At 44.5% G+C, this 21,422-nt stretch overlaps 1 protein-coding gene across 2 annotated transcripts in view; it reads right to left on the bottom strand.

Moving 5' to 3' along the window:
* Positions 1-20,857, bottom strand: part of acat2 (acetyl-CoA acetyltransferase 2) — a 95,338-nt gene extending 74,481 nt beyond the window's left edge. For both annotated transcript variants that reach the window (XM_078556804.1, XM_078556805.1), the window contains exons 1-2: positions 20,746-20,857; positions 4,211-4,345 (exon numbers count right to left, since the gene is read on the bottom strand). In XM_078556804.1, the coding sequence (XP_078412930.1) occupies positions 4,211-4,345; positions 20,746-20,797 (187 nt within the window). In that variant the 5' untranslated portion in view covers positions 20,798-20,857. The remainder of the gene's footprint in view (positions 1-4,210; positions 4,346-20,745) is intronic.
* Between the last annotated feature and the right edge of the window lie 565 nt (positions 20,858-21,422).

Genomic DNA, 21,422 nt, shown 5'->3' with positions numbered 1-21,422 from the left:
CCTGCCCCCTAGAAGAACAAAGGCACCAAATGCAGGAGAACACCCCCGCCTGCAAATTCTCTTCCAAGTCACACACTATCCTGTCATCGAAATATTTTGCCACTTCTTCAGTGTTGCGGGGTCAAAATCCTGGAACTCCTTCCCTAATAGCACTGTTGATGTAACTACACCACATGGACTGAAGCATGCTCATCACTGCCTTCTCATGGGCAATTAGGGATGGGCAATAAATGCTGGGCTTGCCAAAAATGTGCACATCCCATGAACAATTATAAAACAAAAGCCTATATTCACATCAGTGATGGCAGCGGTTTGTGACTGGAAAGCAGCAGTCCGAGTCTGCCTGCCAACAGCCAGGAATCTCATGACCACCATCTGAACTTTCGCTGCACCACTGAGACATCAGCAGGCCTCGACTGCTTATTATGCAATGGAAACTGAGACAGGCTCCATCAAGGGTCAGTCTGGCCGTGCTGTCACAGGCTTCCACAATGGAAGTGGTGGTAGACAAGATAAACTCCAAGCTCTGTGCGATGCTCTGCCCCACAGGGAAGCCTGACTCCTGCATGTTCCTAGCTAGTGACTGGAGGCTATCTGGCAGGCTGCCAATGCACAAGTGAACCAAGCATCTCAGTGTGCATTATAGAGTCATATACAGTACAGGAGGCCATTCGGTCCATCAAGTCCATGCCAGAGCAATCCAGTAATTTCCACTCCCCTGCTTGATCCCCTTAGCCCTGCAAGTTTATTTTCTTCTCCTTTTCTTTTGAAATCATTGATGGTTTCTGCTTGCACCACCCTTGTGGACAGTGAGTTCTAAGTCATGACCACTCACTGCCTAAAGTAGTTCTTCATGTTTGCCCTGCATCTCTTGCCCAAAAGCCTAAATCAGTGTTCCCTAGTCCTTGTGCCATCAGCTAATGGGAAGTTTTTCCTTGTTTACCTTATCTTCAGCGTTTTCCTAAAGTCTGCCCCAACACAGTTCTCATCTGAGTCCCCTGACATCACCCCTAGGGAGTTTGCACATGACTTGACCTATCCCCCCCATCCTGGCTGCATCCCACTTGTGTCCGGTACTCATCACATGCAGTTCCCGACTCTATTCTCGCCTCTAAGGTCTGTGCAGTGCCAGTATCTGCGTTGATGTCTGCGAATGCAAGGACATGAGGTGGTGCTTCTTCTTCAGAGGTTTGTTCTTCCTCTTGCCCTTGCATTCAAGGCTGCGGAGGCTGATTAGGTGGCAATTCTTGAGTATCTGAATGCAAAAAGTCTAAAGGGAGTGTAGGGGTGAATGAAAGAAAGTGGGCAATCCATGGTCTCTTCATCTGTGGTTTCTATTTCATCCTCTACATCTGTTCAAGGGCAGCCTGCAAGATCATTCTTTAATTGCAAGCTTCATGTGTAGCTCTTGTGGCAGAACATGCCTCTCAAAGATTGGTCTCTTCAGCTACCAGCAGAGGTGGGTTATATGAAGACATCCCATCTGAAAAGGATTATTTGCTGACTGTCCATCATCTTTCATAGATGGAAAGATGCCAACAATGAATTCTTGCTCCCTGATCATTATCGAGTGACCCAGTTTATTTAACTGGATTGCAATGTATGCAAATATAGGGTGAAACTAGAAGTAGGCTACAATGTGATGTCCTCTCTAGAATCAACTATCATGTACCTACATATGAATGATATGCACCTGAAAAATGTACCAGAGACCTGCAGGGTAAAATGATTAAAGAAAAAAAAATCTAATATAAAAAACTTCAACTTTTTAAACTATAGACTAACATCTGTAGTTCTCACCCCCAAAAGCATCTTTGTCACCATTCTTAACCGCATTCCACCTATCTTGTGTCTGCCTTGGCTCAGTGATAGGATTTTCACATACAAGTCAGAAGGTTGAGAGTTTAAGGTCACTCCTGAGATTTGAGCATTTAATCTGCTGACACTGAGATGAAACATTAAATTGAAGCTCTGTTTGTCTTCTCAGGTGGACGTAAGAGATCCCACAGTATGATTCGAAGAAGAGCAGGGGAGTTCTCCCCCGTGTGCCTCAGCCAACATTTGAAAAGGATTATCTGATCATGATCACATTATTGCAAAGAGTAAATGTGCGTAGGCTCTTTCCACTTAGATTAGGAGAGATAAACACGAGAGGACATGGCTTTAGGGTGAAAGGGGAAAGGTTTAGGGGGAACATTAGGGGGAACTTCTTCACTCAGAGAGTGGTGAGAGTGTGGAACGAGCTACCATCTGACGTGGTAAATGCGGGCTCACTCTTAAGTTTTAAGAATAAATTGGATAGATACATGGATGGGAGAGGTCTGGAGGGTTATAGACTAGGTGCAGGTCAATGGGACTAGCGGAATAATATTTCGGCACAGACTAGAAGGGCCGAATGGCCTGTCATCTGTGCTGTAGTGTTCTATGGTTCTATGGTTCCAGAGGTATTGGGTACTAAAACACAGAAGTTATGCTGAACCTTTAAAAAGCTCTGGTTAGGTCACAATGAGAATGTTGAACCAGTCCTGGTCATCACATTTTAGGAAGGATGTGAGAGTTCTTGAGAGAGTGCAGAGGAGGTTAACCAGAATGGTTCCAAGGTGGCTTAGTTGTAGGAGGCAGAGGGTGATGACAGAAGGATGCTTAGTGACTGGAAGCCAGTGTACAGGGATCTGTGCTCGGTCCCCCATTTGTCATTTATATAAACCACATAGATGACTACATGGGGGGTGGATTAGTAAGTTTGCGGATGACACAAAGATTGGCCGGGTGGCTAACAGTGAGGTGGAGTGTCTTGGGCTACAGGAAGATATAGACGGGATGGTCAAATGAGCAGATAAGTGACAGATGGAATTTAACCCTGAAAAGAGTGAGGTGATACACTTTGTAAAGAGTAATTTGACAAGGAAGTATTCAATGAACGGCATGGCACTAGGAAGTTCTGAGGAACAAAGGGACCTTGGCGTGTGTGTCCATAGATCTTTGAAGGCGGAGGGGCACATTAGTGGGGTGATGAAAAAGGCATATGGGACACTTGCCTTTATCAATTGAGGCATAGATTACAAAAGTAGGGAGGTCATGTTGGAGTTTTATAGAACCTTAGTGAGGCCACAGCTGGAGTACTGTGCGCAGTTCTGGCCGCCATATTATAGGAAGGATGTGATTGCACTGGAGTGGGTGCAGAGGAGATTCACCAGGATGTTGCCTGGGATGAAACATTTAAGTTACGAAGAGAAATTGGATAGACTTGGGTTGTTTTCATTGGAGCAGAGAAGACTGAGGGGCGACCTGATCGAGGTGTACAAGATTATGAGGATCATGGATAGGGTGGTTGGGAGCAGCTGTTCCCCTTAGTTGAAGGGTCAGCCACAAGGGGGCATAAGTTCAAGGTGAGGGGCAGGAGGTTTAGGGGGGATGTGAGGAAAAATTTTACCCAGAGGGTGGTGACGGTTTGGAATGCACTGCCTGGGAGGGTGGTGGAGGCGGGTTGCCTCACATTCTTTAAAAAGTACCTGGATGAGCACTTGGCACGTCATAACATTCAAGGCTATGGGCCAAGTGCTGGTAAATGGGATTAGGTAGGTAGGTCAGGTGTTTCTCACGTGTCGGTGCAGACTCAATGGCCGAAGGGCCTCTTCTGCACTGTGATTCTGTGATTGTGTGTGAGGGAATTTAGCTATACTGTTAGGTTGGAGAAGCTGGGTTGTTTTCTTTGGAGCAAAGGAGATTGGAGGGAGATTTGATAGGCGTATAGAAAACCGATAAACAGGTTTAGATAAGATGAAAAAAGAAAAGCTGTTCTCATTAGCTGATGATAGAAGAACTAAGGGACAGTGATTTAAGGTTTTGGTCAAGAGATACATTTGGGAACATGAGGAAGAAATTTTTATTTTTTTTTTACACAGCAAGTAGTAATGACCTGGGACTTGCTGCCTAGGAGGGTGATAGAAGCAGAGATGGTAAATGATTTTAAAAGGAAATTAGATGGATATTTGAGGGAAGTAAACATGTAGGGCCATTGGGATAGCACAGCGCAATAGACTGTGACTGGATTACCATAGTAACTACACTTCAAAAGTACATAATTGGTTGTGAAGAGTTTTGGGATGTCCTGAACACATGAAAGGTGCAATATAAATGCAAGTCTTTGTCTTGTTTCTTTCTTTGTGTGCAACTCTCACTTAATTACTACCCAAATACCATACTGTACCTGCGGTTAAAACCTGCCCTAAAATTACTTCAGACACGTCTTCTGGTTTGATACTTGCTCTCTTCAGGACTTCTTTTATCACCACCGAAGCCAGGCCATGGGCAGTCAGACTAGATAAATTGCCATTGAAGGAACCTACACAGATAAATAAATCCATAACATCAAAATTTACTAAGATACCACAAGTTATGCAATGCAAATAACCCAGATTCCCAGAAGGAAATATTTATTAATGGGCACTTTGTTAAATTGCTGTTTCTTATATGTTGGATTGTTTCACTACTATTTTGAGAGTCTGAAGATTTGGAAAGACCTGTTCTTAGCACTATGTCTCTGTAACCACTAGTGGTACACAAATTTGAAATCTGAATATCAGGATCTGTTGTCAGCAATTTGAGATATTTGGGAATGTGACCTCAGTGTAAACATAATTAAGCAACTCTCAAATACAAAAACAAGAGATGCCAGGGTAGAGTTTCTCCAAAGTATCCCCAATCTCTTGCCATAGCTTTGACAGGACCCCCGCAGAAACAGTATAAATGGCTGTTTCCACCAATTTCCGCCTAAATTACAGGAGATCAGGAAAACATCTACAGAAAATCAAGGTGCCCCAGTTTTGGTGACATTAAAACAGAAACGGTGGAGGCATCAGAGACTTGGAGAGTGGCAAATGTGACACCCTTCTTCAAAGAGGATGTAAGGACATTTCTAGCAACATTCCTCAAACAGTTAGTTTAACAACAATAGAGGTAAGGTCTTAGAAACAATAATCAGGGTGGGGGGGAGCGGGGCGGAATCAACAGGTACTTGGAGAAGTTTGAATAAATTAAGGATAACCAGCACAGGTTTGTAAACAGCAGATCTTGCTTAACTAATCTAATTGAATTTTTTGATAAAGTAACAGAGAAGGTGGATAAAGCGAATGCGGTGGATGTTGTCGATATGTATTTTAAGAAAGCATTTGACAAAGTACTACATAAAAGGCTGGTTAACAAAAAAATGCACACGGAGTAAGGTCAGTGTCCAACTGGATAAAGCTTAAGGACAGTAAACAGTGAGCTGTGGTAAATATTTCTTTTTCAGACTGGAGGATGGTACACAGTCATTTTTTCAAGGGTCAGTGCTCGGATCACTGCTCTTTTTTGTTATATATAAATGACTTGGACCTTGGAATATATAATAAAATTTCAACATTTGTTGATGATACTAAACTTGGAAGAGTGGCAAACTGTGAGGATGAGGTAAATCACCTGCAACAGCATGTAGATAGGCTAGCAGAATGGGCAGTCAAATGAAATTTAATACAGCAAAGTGTGAGGTGATGCATTTTGGCAGAAGGTATAGGGTATCAGTACTATAGGCTTAATGGCACAGTTCTAATGAGTGTGCACAAACAGAGGGACATGGGGTGCATGTGTCTCTTTGAAGGTGTCAGGACATATTGAAGAGTAGTTAGCAAAGTACATGAGGATCTTGGGCTTCATAAATAGAGGCATTGAGTATAAAAGCAGGGAAGTTATGCTGAACCTTTATAAATAACTGTTTTGGTTCCAAACACTGCATCCAGTTCTGGTCACCACACTTCAGGAAAGATGTGAGGCTCCATGAAGTGTAGAAAGATTTACCAGAATGGTTCCACGAATGGGGAAATTTAGTTACAAGGTTAGGTTGGAAAACCATGGGTTGTTCTCCTTAGAACAAAGCAGATTAAGTTGAGATTTGATAGAAGTGTACAAGGTTATGACAGGCTTGGATACAGTAGACAAGGCAAAACTGTACACATTGGCTGATAATTCTGTGTCACTGAGTCCATGTACTAAGATTTTAGACAAGAGATATTGGGAAGATGGTGATGGCCTGGAACTCACCACAAGTGACCGCAAGTGTCGTGGAAGCAGAAATAACCGATGATTTGAAAAGGAAATTGGATGGGCACTTGAAGGAAATAAACCTTCAGGACTATGGGAATTGAGTGGGGGATTGGGACTGACTGGACTGCTATGAGGCGAGCCAGCATAGACCTGATGGCCGTAAATGACTCCGGCTCTAAATATGCAGCAGGACTGTCAGCATCTTTAAGTTGAAAATGGGTTCATAGTTTAGGAATAGATCCTCTGCCAGAATTCCCCAAAACCGGATTACTAGTCTACAATGTTAATCCATTTCACAGAATCTTTACAGTGCAGAAGGAGGCAATTTGGCCCATCGAGTCTGCACTGGCTCTCTGAAAGAGCATTCCACCCAGTCCCACTCCCCTGCCTTATTCCCGTAACCTTGCACATTCTCTCTTTTCAGGTAACAATCCAATTCCCTTTTGAATACCTTGATCGAACCTGCCTCCACTGCCCTTTCAGGAAGTTCATTCCAGACTCCAACCACCTCTGGGTGAAAAATTTTTTTCCTCACATCACATTTACCCCTTTTGCTAATTATTTTGAATCTGTGCCTTCAAGCTTTTGATGCTCTCCTGAGTGGGAATAGTTTCTCACTATTTACCCTGTCCATGCCCCTCAGGATCTTGAATACCTCTATCAAGTCTCTTCTCAGCCTTCTTTTCTCCATGGAAAAGAGACCTAACCTCTCCAATCTATCTTCATAACTACAGTTCTTTATCCCTGGAATGATTCTTGCGAATCTCCTCTGTACTCTCTCCCATGCTCCACATCCTTCCTCAAGTACGGCACCCAGAACTGGATGCAGTACTCCAGATGAGGCCTAACTAGTGTCTTATACAAGTTCAACATGACCTCCATATTCTTGTACTCAATGCCCCTATTAATAAAGCCTAAGATACTATGCTTTATTAACTGCTCCCTCAACATGCCCTGACTGGTCTGCAGTTGCCAGCTTTATCCTTGCACCCCTTTTTAATCCTTTAACACCTGTTAATCTCTCTGTGAATGTTGACGGACCTTCTGTGCATTTCCAGCATTTTAATTTTTTTTCTGTCATCAAACAATTGCTCTTAGTCACTTTGTCTCTGAGCATTTCCTACAATTCTCTGTAGGTACAGCAGCTGGGCAGAATAGGGAGCGGCATTTAAATGAAAAACAAGCTTAAAAGGTAATGTTATATTGTTATATTATTCTAATATGATTTAAGAATTATATATTCATGCTTATGTATACATAAGTATTCAGAGTGAGACATCACTCGCTATTCCACTACGGTCAGATGCCAACAATATAATCTGCAGTATATGGTGAAATCTGTTAAATACACTCCACCATTTGTGTCTAAAAGTATGATTATTTCAAACTGCTAGGAACCACAAGGCATGGTGACAGCATGTGTTTGAGAGTAAAATCCAAGCATTATAACCAAAATAAATGCTGAATCAGATTGAGAAAATTCAACCTGAATTAGTGCCAGAGAGAGAGAAAAAACTGAGTGAAGTGTGCAAAGCAAAATGGCTGCCGCTGCAGTAATGAATGCATAGCCCCAGCTCAGGATGAATTAGGAGGGTTATGATGTTACGGGGGCATTTGAGAAGCTTACCAAATGTACAGGCTGACATTCAGTAGTTTTCTAGCGAAGAGGGCAAGCTCAGCAACATCCTTTTGTGGGTAGAAGAGAAAGGTTTAGATTTGTTTAATAGCTGGGAAATCAATGAGAATGACAGTAAAAACCTAGATAAATTTTTGAGAAAATTAGCACACATCTCCAGCCAAAGTCTAATCATTGATCCATCAATATGAATTTCAAAGTCTGAAGCAGGGATCCAGGTGAGCTGATTGACAATTTCTTAACGGGATTGAGAAATGAAGCCAAGAAGTGATAATTCAAGGATGAAAGGTTGGTAGATCAGCTCATTTGGGGCTCTGCACAACCTGATGTACAATAAAGCTCAGATTGGAAAAAAACAAGCTTACAATATTGCAGGTTGTTGACACTACCAGAGTACATGAAGCCATGAGTAGACAGATGAAGATGCTGACCACCTAAACGACGAGCCTTCAGTTAAGTCAAGAGAAAGGCAGCAGGATTGATGCATTGAAACAGCAATAAAAGAATGCACTCCAGACAGAGAGACAGATGAACAAGAGCTGTGGACAATATGAATTCACAGACAGATGGGAATGTCCCACATAAGAATCAAACCGTACAGCTTGTGGAAAGTTCAGTCACTGGGAAAAGACATGCAGACCACAGAAAGGAGGTGCTAAAGGTGTTACCAGAGGCAGAGCAACAGGACAAATGAGAAAGAAAAGAAACCAAAACATCCATATCCTAGAAGATGAGGGCGAGTCTGAGGCATAGGAACTATATAACTGCATGAAATGGCTGGATGTGACAGTTCCCAGAGAAAAGGAATTCACACAACTATTCAGATCAGGAACAAGGTGAGAAGTAAGTCCACAACTAAAAATCTAAAGCTTGATACCAGAGCACAGAGTAACATTATCCTACTCAGGCTATACCAGAAGATCTTTCCTGAAAATTTGAAAGAAAATCCAAGTGACGTCATGCTAATGGCCCACAGGGGGACTGGGAATTGACAGTTAGGAACAACTCAAATTAGAGGGTCACATAAAGGAAAGAGAGCTCCAAGAGATGGAGGGGAAAAATAATGATTTTCAGAGTCACAGAGCCCACAGATTGGGTAAATTCCATCCTTGTGAGAGGGAAGCTAAATGGGCGACTATGAATTTACCTGGATCCTAAAGATCTTAATCTAGCAATAAAGAGGAATCACTACCCTAGTCCAACACTGGAAGAGATCATGCACTGGCAGGGGGAAAAGGTTTTCAGTAAATTTGATGCCAGAAACGGATACTGGAACTTGACGAGGAATTTTCGCTGTTGACAACATTCAGCATACCCTTCAGATGGTAAAAAATTCCTGCGTCTACCTTTTGGTCTTAAAGTAATCCAGGATATGTTCCCACAGCAAATAGGTGAGACATACAAGGGATGCAAATGAGCAGTCAGTATAGCTGATGGTATCCAAATCTATGGTGTAGATGAAAAAGATTATGACTACCATTTATATGAAGCCATGGGGAGAACAAGGATAGCTGGGATCAAGTTAAATGCAGAAAATGCATTGAGAAGGTGACAAAATGTACACACCTGGCAGAGTCAAGCTGAGCTCTGAAAAAATTACAGCTATCTCTGACGAAAGCTCCAAGAGACAAGAAAGAGCTGCAAGGTTTCCTTGGCTTGATCCAGTACATGAGTTCTTCACATGTCAGAACACACAGCCAACCTACAAGAGCTGATGAGAGAGGATGTTCAGTACCAATGATCAGAGTCAGATGAGAGGAGTTTCAGAAAACTCAATGTAGTAGTTTGCAAGGAGATAGGTCTACAACAGAAAGAAACCTGCCACTCTAACAAGTAGATGCTTGTTGGGAGCAGCTCTGATATAAGAGGGAAAATTGATAGCATTCGCATTCAAGGCTCTAACATCAGCTGAGACCAGATATGCCAAGGTAGAAAGAGAGGTTTTGGCAATCATTTGTGGATGTAAGACATTCCATATATATCTCTATGGGAGAAAGTTTATAGCGGAGTGTGATCAGTATCCACTCAAACAGGTCTACAAGATAAATCTGTATAAAGCACCGGCAAGACTGCATTGGCTACTCTTGAGGTTTCAAGTTGTGATTTCATTCTAAATGCAAGCCAGGAAGCGAAATGGGGCTAGCAGGTGCCATATGAGAAATATGAAATAAAAGGTTTAGGTGTAAAGATCCATCACCTAGTAACATCACAGAAACAATCAAATTAGAGATGAGACCAATAATGATGAAGTGTTACATATCCTATCTCAGCAAGTGATCCAGGGATGGCCTGATAAGATACAACAAACACAGCCAGCAATATGGCAGTAACGGTCTATCCGAGATGACATCCCACTAGAAAATGGTGTTCTGATGGATGAATCCAGAATCATTGTACCTAAAACGATGCAAAAAAAATTTCTTCAGAAGATACATAAAGGCCACATGGCAATGGAGAAGTGATCAGCTGTATACTGTAGTAGGCATTTACAAAGACATTGGAAGAAGGGTATCTACATGCAGTGTATATCAGAAGAATAGGAATACATAGCAGAAAGATGAGACTGATAACCACTGGAGTACCAACCAAACCATGACATACTGTGGGAGCCAATTTATTCACAAACAATCAAGAATGGTATCTCACAGTAGCATACTTTTACTCCAATATTTCTATTAGCGTATTTTAGTGATAACACTATTACTTTTATCAAAGCGGTGAAAGATTTAAGAACTATAACAATCATCTCAGCAGTATGAGTTCTGTTCGCTGAAAAAGGGATTCCTAAATAATGGAACCCAATTCACCTCCAGAGAGTTTAAGGAATTTGCTGAACAGTATAGGTTCGACATCATCACCATATTAACCAAGGGGACACAGGTTTATAGAAAGACACATCTAGACAGTCAAGAGAACACTTGTGAAGGGCTGAAAGACAAAGGGAGACCCAAACCTTGCCTTATTGTTAACTCCTACTTACTCAAGGCTGACATGAAATTGTCTGCAGAGCTACTCTACGGCAGAAACAAGACAACTTTGCCAAGCAAGATACCTCCTCTTGGCCAATGGAGGGTGTAAGACACCAACTCACTGATGCACAAGTGGAAGGAGGTCAACACTTCAACAAGCATGCCTTGCCCAAGTTGTTGCCCAAACTGTACATGTACAGGGTCCAATCATGAAAATGTGGAACCCAGCAAAAGCTGGAAAAGCAGAAAAGGTCATCAACAATACCTGCAATTTCACTAACATGTGAGACATCAACAGCATCACCATGCAGTGTGACAATGTCAGCAGCAAGTGACACAACATCATGCACGACTCCCACAACACCAGGAGCAACACGCGCAATATCATCAGTACAGCATACCGACTCATCACTGACAGCAATGACTACCAAATCCACAACATGAAAGCTGAACATCCTACCACCTAAGCGAATCCATGAATAATGCCTTCTGAGAAAAGAAAACAAGGTATAAAAGGCTCTTAAGTTTGTTCAGTGCAATTAAAAAAGTCGATTGTTAATCTTCTTTCCTTTAGACATAATATTTTAAAAATTAATAATTGTAAGTTATATTGGTATATAGAGGCTTTTTTGTAAGAAGGAAGAAGAATGCTATATCATATTACTCCAATATAATTTAGGAACTAAGCTCATGTGTACATAAGTGTCCAGACTGCCCTACAGTCATCAGGTACCAACCAACCATGTATCAGTCTGCAGCACAAGGTGAGATCTGTGAAGTGCACTTGAAAAAAGCTCCAGCGTTTGTGGCTAAATCTGTGGGCAGAATTTTTTGGATGGTGGGGTTTCCCGCCCACCACCAAAAGAATCAGTGGGGAATACATCTCCATCGATCACAGAAATCCCGCCTCAGAGAGCTGCCGGCCAATCTCATTGACTGGCAGCTCTGTAGTCCCAGCAACGCCAGCGCCAGTAGTGGTCAGGACTGAGACAACAGGCAGTCCCTAGATTCTAAGGGCAGGGATGATCCTCCACTGTGCGGTTTGCAGGGGGTGGGGGGCCAGGTTTGGGGCGCTGTAAAACTCCATAGGTGGCCTGACTGCAATTTTTCATGGCAGCTCACCCTCACCCTAACTGAAACCCTTAAGTGGCCATTAATGGCCACTTCCCACCTGGCTTCAATTTTGAGGCTGGCAAGAGGACTTCAGGGGCCAGAGCAAAGCCCAGCAGATCACCCTGCTCAGGCCTCAGGCGGGAAGCGTGGGTGCACGTATACCTCCTTCAAGGGCCCCCTTTCCACACTGGGCACCCTCCTTCAAAGTCTGCTCTCTGTAAGTGCTCTCTCCCCACCCTGGCCTTTTAATCAAGACACCACCTACCTCTTGAGACCTCACCTCTCCTCCCTGTTCTGAGGCTCCCCTGCACTTACCTGGTGCTGGACTCTTAGACTTTGGCCTGGATTTGGACTCAGGAGCCATTTAAATATGGCTTATGATTCTGGGATTCATACACCCATTCCTGCCAACCCCAATTTTACCTGGCACAGGATAAGGGTACATTAGCGAGCTCAAAATGTGCACTCCCAAACTTGCCAGCTCTATTGTGGGGTTAGGCATCTCCTAGCCACCCCACGATTTATATGCGGTCCAGCCAGCTACTCCATGACTCGTGGTTCATGGATTTCAGAGAAGTCGTGAACCATAGTCTGGATTCGGGAACCTTTTGAAAGATATGTTGAAAAGGTCTTATCCATGTCCCCCATGCCAACAGATGCCAACGCGTGCCCCTCACCCACTCCCATGGCCCCCTATAGGAGTTTGCTTGGTCAGCTGGCGAGAACTGTTGACTTTGCTTGATTGACATCTTTATGTGGTTTTAAGTTATCTTTTTTGTGGCATCTTTTGTCAATGTCTCAATGTTTATTTGCACAAGATTAAGAAGTGTGATGTTTGAAGCCCCTATTATAGATACTTTAATGGTTTGTTTGATTAACACTTTTGTAGGAATGTCAGATTTTTTCAAAAAAGATTTCGAATGGTTGGTTTTTAACAATTGTAAACATGAGAGTGCTACTATGGGGTTCGTGTACATAGTGTGAATGCATATGGAAGGGCTGTGAATTGACCCACTTGGGGTGGGTGTGAGGGCATAAGTTGGCATGAGGGCTAAGGTGCCATGGGCTGGGTGAATGGGTATGGAAAGGCAATATGTTGGCATGGAGGTGGGGTAGGGAGCGGGTGTGGGGGTGAGGGGAGAGGGCTTGAGGGTCTAAAATGTCATAACGCAACTAGGACAAAGTCCCAGAGCACCAAGGCGGGCCATTTAACCAGCCGGCCTTGGCACTTGGCTGTCCCCATGGCTGCGTACAGTCTGATTCTGGGGGTGGCGGGCCTGACCCCAGAGCGAAGATCTGGCCATTCAGGGGCCTTTCTACCTAGTCAGGTGTGGCAAGCAGGAAATTTCCTGATTCGACCTACCTGAATCAGTAGCAGAAATCAGAGCCTGAGAAGGGAGTTTACCCGAATGAGGGACTAGGTAAGTGTACGAGTCTCACAGCAGGCTGGGGAGTGAGGTCCGGGGGATGGGGAGAGAGGGTTTGGAGTCTTGACGGAGAGACCAAGGAGGAAAGGAGTTCCCATAGGCAACAGACCAGGAAATGGGGTGGAATGGAGGGGCACCGATGTGGAAAGGAGGCCCGAGGGAGTCATTTCCCCCTGCTTCCCACCAGAGGCTCAAACAGGCCACCCCTGCCACTGAACTACTCCTCCAGTCTCAAAATTGAGGCTGTGCAGGAAGCAGCCTTTTAAGGGTCTCAACTGGGGCTAAGGCAGGCAGGACACCCTGGTCCTCACCCATTCCCCCATAAAATTTCACCTGTAAACCAGCTAGCAAGGGACCATAAAATTCAGCCCTGTGGTTGCTTATTAGTTATTACTTTGTAGCTGGGAACCATAAGACAAGGTACATTCCTGGAAAGTACAAATGGGGAGGTGGGCAGTGTAATGGTAATGTCACTGTACTAGTAATCCAAATTCCATCATGGCATCTGGTGGAATTTAAATTCAATTAATAAATATGGAATTAAAAAAGCTAGTCTAAGAAAGCTGGTGACCATGAAACCATTGTTGATTCTCATAAAAACCCATCTAGTTCACTAACATACTTCAGGGAAGGAAATCTGCTGTCCTTACCTGGTCTTGCCTCCGTGTGACCCACAGCAATGTGGCTGACTCAAATGCTCTCTGAAATGACCTAGGAAGCCATTCAGTTGTATCAAACTACCACCAAGTCTAAAAGGAATGAAACCAAACAGACCACCCGGCATAGCCCTGGACACTGAAAACGGCACACCCAGCCTGTTGACTCTGCAAAGTCCTCCTTATTAACACCTGGGGGCTTGTGCCAAAATTGGGACAGCTATTCCACAAACTAGACAAGCAGCAGCCTAGCAGTCATAATCATGACAGTCATACCTTACAGATCATGTCCCAGACACCGCCTTCAGCATCCAATGCCCCAGACACAACCGACAGGACAGACCCACCAAAGGTGGCGGCACAGTGGTATACAGTCGGGAGGGAGTTGTCAATATTGACTTTGGACCCCATGAAGTCTCATGGCAGCATGTCAAACATGGGCTAGGATACCTCCTGCTGCTTACCACTTATCATTCTCCCTCAGCTGATGAATCAGTAATCCTCCATGTTGAACACAACTTGGAGGAAGCACTTGAGGATGGCAAGGGCACAGAATGTACTCTGGGTGGGGGACTTCAATGTCCATCACCAAGAGCGGCTCGGTAGCACCACTACTGATGGAGCTAGCCGAGTCCTAAAGACCATGGCTACTAGACTGGGTTTTCGGCAGGTGGCGAGGGAAGCAAGAGGGCAAAAAAAATACTTGTCCTCACCGATCTACCTGTCGCAAATGCATCTGTCCATGACAGTATTGGTAGGAGTGACCACTGCACAGTCCTTGTGGAGGTGAAGTCCAGTCTTCACATTGAGGATACCCTCCATTGTGTTGCGTGGCACTTTCACTGTGCTAAATGGGATAGATTTCAAACAGACCTAGCAACGCAAAACTGGGTATCCATGAGGTGCTGTCGGCCATCAGCAGCAGCAGAATTGTAAAGAACCACAATCTGTAAACTCCTGGCCTAGCATAGCCCCCGCTCTACCATTACGTTCAAGCCAGGGGATCAACCCTGTTTCAATGAAGGCAGGTGAGCATGCTAGGAGCAGCACCAAGCAAATCTAAAAATAAGGTGTCAACCTGGTGAAGCTGCAACACAGGACTACTTGCATGCCAAACAGTGGAAGCAGCATGCAATAGACAGAGCTAAGTGATCCCACAACCAATGGATCAGCTCTGCAGTCCTGCTACATCCAGCAATGAAAGGTGAAAGACAATTAAACAACTAACTGGAGGAGGAGGCTTCACAAATGTCCCCATCCTCAATGATGGGGACCCCAGCACATCAGTGCAAAAGATGAGGCTGAAGCATTTGCAGCTACCTTCATTCAAAAGTGCTGAGTGAATGATCCATCTCAGCCTCCTCCTAAGGTCCCCAGCATCACAGATGCCAGTTTTCAGCCAATTTGATTCACTCCAATGATATCGAGAAACGTCTGAAGTATTGGGTACCACAAAGGCTATGGGCTCTGACAATATTCCGGTAATAGTACAGAAGACTTGTGCTCCAGAACTAGCTGCGCTCCCACCAAGCTGTTCCAAGTACAGCTACAACACAGGCATCTACCCAGCAATGTGGAAAATTGCCCAGCTATGTCCAGTCCACAAAAAGCAGGAAAAATCCAACCCAGCCAATTACCATCCCATTGTTCTAATCTTGATCATCAACACAGTGACAGATGTCGTTGACAGTGCTACCAAGCGGCACAAACTCAGCAATGATCTGTTCACTGATGCTCAGTTTGGGTTCTGCCAGGGCCACTCAGCTCCTGACCTCATTACAACCTTCATCCAAACATGGAGAAAAGAGCTGAACTCCAGAGATGAGGTGAGAGTGACTGCCGTTGGTGTCAAGGCAGCATTGGACCAAATGTGGCATCACCTAGTAAAACTGGAGTCAATGGGAATTGGAGGAAAACTCCCCAATTGTTGGAGTCATACCTAGCACAAAGGAAGACGGTTGTGGTTGTTGGAAGTCAATGATTTGAGTCCCAGGACATCACTGCTGTAGTTCCTCAGGTAGTGTCCTAAGCCTAACCATCTTCTGCTGCTTCACCAATGACCTTCCCTCCAACATAAGGTCAGAAGTGGGGATGTTCATGAATGATTGCACAATGTTCAGCACCATTTGCGACTCCCCAGAAACGGAAGTAGTCCGTGACCATATGCAGTAAGATCTAGGCAATATTCAGGCTTGGGCTGATACGTGGCAAGTAATATTCATGCCACACAAGTGCCAGGCAATGATCAGCTTCAACAAGAGAGAAGCTAACCATCACCCCTTGACATGCAATAGCATTACCATCACTGAGTCCCCCATTATCAACATCCTGGGAGTTAACATTGACCAGAACTTGAACTGTCCAGCCATATAAATACTGTGGCTACAAGAACAGGTCAGAGACTGGGAATTCTGTAGACAGTAACTCACCTCCTGACTCCCCAAAGCCTCTACAAGGCACAAGTCAGGAGTGTGATGGAATACTCTCCACTTGCCTGGATGAGTGCAACACCAACAACAATCAAGAAGCTCGACACCATCCATGACAAAGTAACCTGCTTGACTGGTGCCCTTCAACCTTCACTCCCTCCACCACTGATGCACAATGGCAGCAGTGCGTTCCACCTACAAGATGCACTGCAGCAACTCGCCAAGGCTCCTTCAACAGTACCTTCTAAACCCAGGACTTCTATCACCTAGAAGGACAAGGGCAGCAGGTGCATGGGAACCTGCAAGTTCTCCTCCAAGTCACCCACCATCCTGACTTTGAACTATATCACCGTTCCTTCACTGTTGCTGCTTCAAAATGTTGGAACTCCCTTCTTAATAGCACTGTGGATGTACCTACACTACATGGACTGCAGCAGTTCAAGAAGGCAGCTCACCCACCACCCATCTCAAGGACAATTAGGGATGGGCAATAAATACTGGCCTAGCCAGCAAAGACCACATCCCATGAACCACATCCCACGAATAAAAAAAAGAGATGTTCACAATCTTCAGAATAGAAATGGAATGCTGGCTTCATCCATTTATACAAACTAAATATTCTTTTTGTAAATTAATTGGCTTCTTCTAAATGTTCTGTGCAGTTTTAATGATACCCATTAAAGGACTGCTTTGATTTGTGTTAAAAAAGCCTGAAGTAGCTGAAAAACTGCTTGTTTTCCCTTCTCTGGATTGTGAAATGGGACTCTGTGGAGCTAAGAGACATTTATGCCTCAGTCAAGCGATTTTGATAAAGGCTTTAGGATTTGGAAAACTAATTACATTGAGGCAGTTTAAATAGTGAGACTTTGGGCAGTTTAAACACTGAGACTTCAAGACAGTTTTTTTTTAAAATAGAGAAAAACTTAATTAATTTTCTACTTGGCTTAAATTTAGGGTGAGTATTTTGACTAAAGGTACGCAGGGGAGCTCAGTCCCATGTGTTGCAAGACCTGCAGAATGTGGGAAGTCTTAGACCCTCCTGGCAGTCAGGATGACCACATCTGCAGGGAGTGCCACTGGTTTGGCCAGCTTGTGCACCAGGTTTCGGAGCTTGGGCATTAACTGGAGGCACTGCAGTGCATCCTCGAGGCTGGGTTACGTGGGCAGCACGTTTTTAGACGTAGTCACCCTGCAGCTTAAGGAAATGCAGTCAGAGAAGGAATGGGTGACCATCAGTCAGAAGAAGTGAGGCAGGCAGATGGTCAGGAAAGCCCCAGAAGTGCATCTCACTCAAGAACAGTTTTTCTGAGTTGGGAAATGGTGAAAGTGACGGTGTAAAAAAGGAGGTGGTGTTGCAATATTGATCAAGGAGTCAATTACTACAATAAGGAGGAATGATATCTTAGAAGGTTCCTGAAATGAGGTCATATGAGTAGAACAAACACAAAAAAGGGGGCAATCACACTACTGGGATATATAGTCCCCAAACAGTCAGGGAGAGATAGAAGAGCAGATATGTCGGCAAATCTCAGATGTGTAAAAATAATAGGGTAATAATAGTAGGGGATTTCAACTTCCCCAAAACTAACTGGGATTGACAAAGGGTGAAAGGCTTAGAGGGAGCGGAATTCTTAAAATGTATCCAGGAGAGCTTTTTAAGCTAGCACGTAGAAAGTCCGACAAGAGAAGGGGTGGTGCTGGACCTAATTTTAGGGAACAAAGCCGGGCAAGTGATAAAAGTGGGGGAGCATTTCGGAGATAGTGATCATAACTCAGTAAGGTTTAAGCTAGTTATGGAAAAGGACAAAGATGTACCAGAAGTAAAGGTTCTGAATTGGGGGAAGGCTGATTTTAATATGATAAGACAGGATCTGGCCAAAGTGGACTGGGAGCAGTTACTTGTAGGAAAATCTACATCAGAGCAATGGGAGTCATTCAAAAAGGAAATAGTGAGAGTGCAGGGCCAACATGCCCTCGTTGGTCCCACCGTTCACCTTTACAAGTCCAGAGAACCCCGGAAATCGAGGAACATTCAGGATTGGATAAGGGGAAAAAAAGGGAAGCTTATGGTAGATACCAAGGACTGAAAGCAGCGGAAGCCCTAGAGGAGTATAGAAAGTGCAGGGGATTACTTAAAAAAGAAATCAGGAGAGTGAAGCCCCCCTTCATGCCCCCCGCATGAAAAAACATTGGCAGGTAAAATAAAGGAAAATCCAAAGGTGTCTTATAAGTATATTAGGGGCAAGAGGGTAACCAGGGAAAGGGAAGGGCCCATGAGGGACCAAAATGGCAATCTATGTGGGGAGCCAAAAGTAGGTGAGGTTTCAAATGAGTGCCTTGCATCTGCATTCACTATAGAGAAGGACGATGTAAGTCTAGAATTCAGGGAGGGGACTATGATATACTTGAACTAATTAGCATTCAGAGGGAGGGGGTATTAGTGGTTTTAGCAGGCTTAAAAGTTGATAAATCCCCATGCCCAGGTGAGATGTATCCCAGGCTGCTGTGGGAGGCAAGGGAGGAGATTGCAGGGGCTCTGGCACTAATTTTCAAATCCTCTCTGGCCACAGGAGAGGTGCTAAAGGACTGGAAGACAACTAATGTGGTATCATTATTCAAGAAGGGTGGTAGGGATAAACCAGGGAACTATCGGCCAGTGAGTCGAACATCAGTGGTAGGGAAACATCTGGAAAAAATTCTGAGGGACAGAAATAATCTCCACTTGGAGAGGCAAGGATTAATCAAGGATAATTAGAATGGCTTTGTCAGGGGGAAGATCATGTCTGACAAATTTGATTGAATTTTTCAAGGAGTTGACTAGGTGTGTAGATGAGGGTAGTGCAGTTGATATTGTCTACATGGACTTCAGTAAGGCTTTTGACAAGCTCTCACATGGGAGACATGGGACATGGGTTGATATGGATGTGAAGGGTCCAGTAATCTCTATTTTTTTCATCCAGAGAGTTCAAGTTTTCTTTCTCTCCCTCTTTGGGGAATTCTGTCTATGTTCTACCCAAACTATCTCCTCTTTGAAGGCCTCCCATTATTCAATTCCTGGTTTGACTCTAAATTTTAATTCCAATCCAAAATTAGCTTAGTGGCAGGAGGCAGAGGGTGAAGGTTGAAGGTTGTTCTTGTGACTGGAAGCCTGTGTCCAGTTGGGTACTGCAGGGTTCAGTGTTGGGTCTCTTGCTGTTTGTACTGTACATTAACGATCTAGACGTGAATATAGGAGGTATGATCAGAGTGTTCGTAGATGACACGAAAATTGGTGGTGTGGTAAACAGTGAGGAGGAAAGTCTTAGACTACAGGATGATACAGACAGGTTGGTCAGATGGGCAGAACAGTGGCAAATGGAATTTAATCTTGGAAAGTGTGAGGTGATGCATTTTGGGAGGGCTAACAAGGTAGGGGAGTACACAATAAATGGTAGGACCCTAGGAAGTACAGAGGATCAGAAGGACCTTGGTGTGAATGTCCATAGATCCATGAAGGCAGGACAAGTAGATAAGGCATATGGGATACTTGCCCTTATTAGTCAAGACATTGAATACAAGAGCAGGGAGGTTATGATAGAGCTGTATAAAAAGTTAGTTAGGCCACATCTGGAGTACAGTGTGCCGTTCTGGTCACCACACTATAGGAAGGATGCGATTGCACTAGAGAAGGGTACAGAGGAGATTCACCAGGATGTTGCTTGGGCTGGAGCGTTTCAGCTATGAAGAGAGATTAAATAGGCTGGGGTTGTTTTCCTTGGAGCAGAGAAGACTTAGGGGGCACCTGATAGAGGTATACAAAATTATGAGGGGCATAGCTAGAAAGAAACTTTTCCCTTTAGTGAAGGGGTCAATGACCAGGAAGGTGATTTAAGGTAAGGGGCAGGAGGTTTAGGGGGCAATTTGAGGAAAAATATTTTCACCCAGAGGGGAGGGAGGGTGGGGGGGGGGGGGCTATCTGGAACACACTGCCTGAGGGGGTGGTAGAGGCAGGAACCCTCACAATATTTAAGAAGTATTTAGATGAACATTTGAAGCACCATAGCATAGAAGGCCAAGGGCTGGAAAATTGGATTTTTAGATGACCAGCGAGGATACGATGGGCCAAAGGGCCTCTTACCGTGTTGTAAACTCTATAACACTGAGTAGAGTTTAAGGAGTGTGAATACCATTGATTCTCTTACCCCAGCCTTGTTAAGGAAAACAGCCAATTAGGTGCTGGGTTGAGCACCATGCGAGATTCTTATGGAGCGTCCGATTGGCTGGGAGCCGTGCAGCTGGCGCTGCTGCCTAATCGGCAGAAAACGCTGGATAGGCCACGGCTCCAAAGGCCCTGCACACCAGAACCCGGCTTCCCAAACAGTTTGAAAGGAGGGCAGGGAAGGAAGCCGCGGCTCCCACTTGTCCCCCTCCATACATTGAACGGAGTGTTCTTACCAATCGGGGTTCTGGCAGCAGATACAATGACCACATCCTCCTTCTGACTCATGATGCGAGCAATGGATACGAGTGTTCGGGGAGGAGCCAGGGTAGAGAGCGGCGACACATCACTGCTCCGGGGGCGGGGGCTGGCTACTGCGCTCCTCCCAAATTCAGTCCACAGATGTTTTTTAAGTAGAGGAAGGGGAAGGTTTCCGTGCAGGGGCTGAAAGGTAACCAAATCTGTGCTGGTGGTACTCAGATCGGGTCTGTAATAGACTGCGCCAGTGACATCCGTGTGGAGTACGAATAAATAAATAAAATGCAATTAGGTTAAGAGGAGGAGAAAGAGAGCACCACCGACCTTGATTGGGGGTTGGAGGGCTCCATCACGAGCTTTATAGTGGAACAAGTCAAAAATGATTAAGAAAATGCAGAAGGACAGATGGAACCCAGTGGGACCCGAGGAACAAAAATGCTGGCGGGTGCGTCAGAAGGAGGATAAGGAACAAAAGGGAATAATGATCATCACTACTCTGTACTTGTATAGACGAGTTAATGTCAATATCCAACGAAGTAATAAAGGAAGAAACCGCAAGTCATTGGCTGCAATAGGCGTTAATACCGATGAAGATGAAGGGGAGGTTAATTGGGGGAACTTAGATGAGGAAGCAGCTGAGTATGGGGAGAGGGCA

Source organism: Cetorhinus maximus, chromosome 14 (genome assembly GCF_964194155.1).
Source record: "Cetorhinus maximus chromosome 14, sCetMax3.hap1.1, whole genome shotgun sequence".
NCBI lineage: Eukaryota > Metazoa > Chordata > Chondrichthyes > Lamniformes > Cetorhinidae > Cetorhinus > Cetorhinus maximus.
The sequence above is the reverse complement of the archived record's forward strand: the minus strand, read 5'-3'. Positions and strand labels throughout refer to the sequence as shown.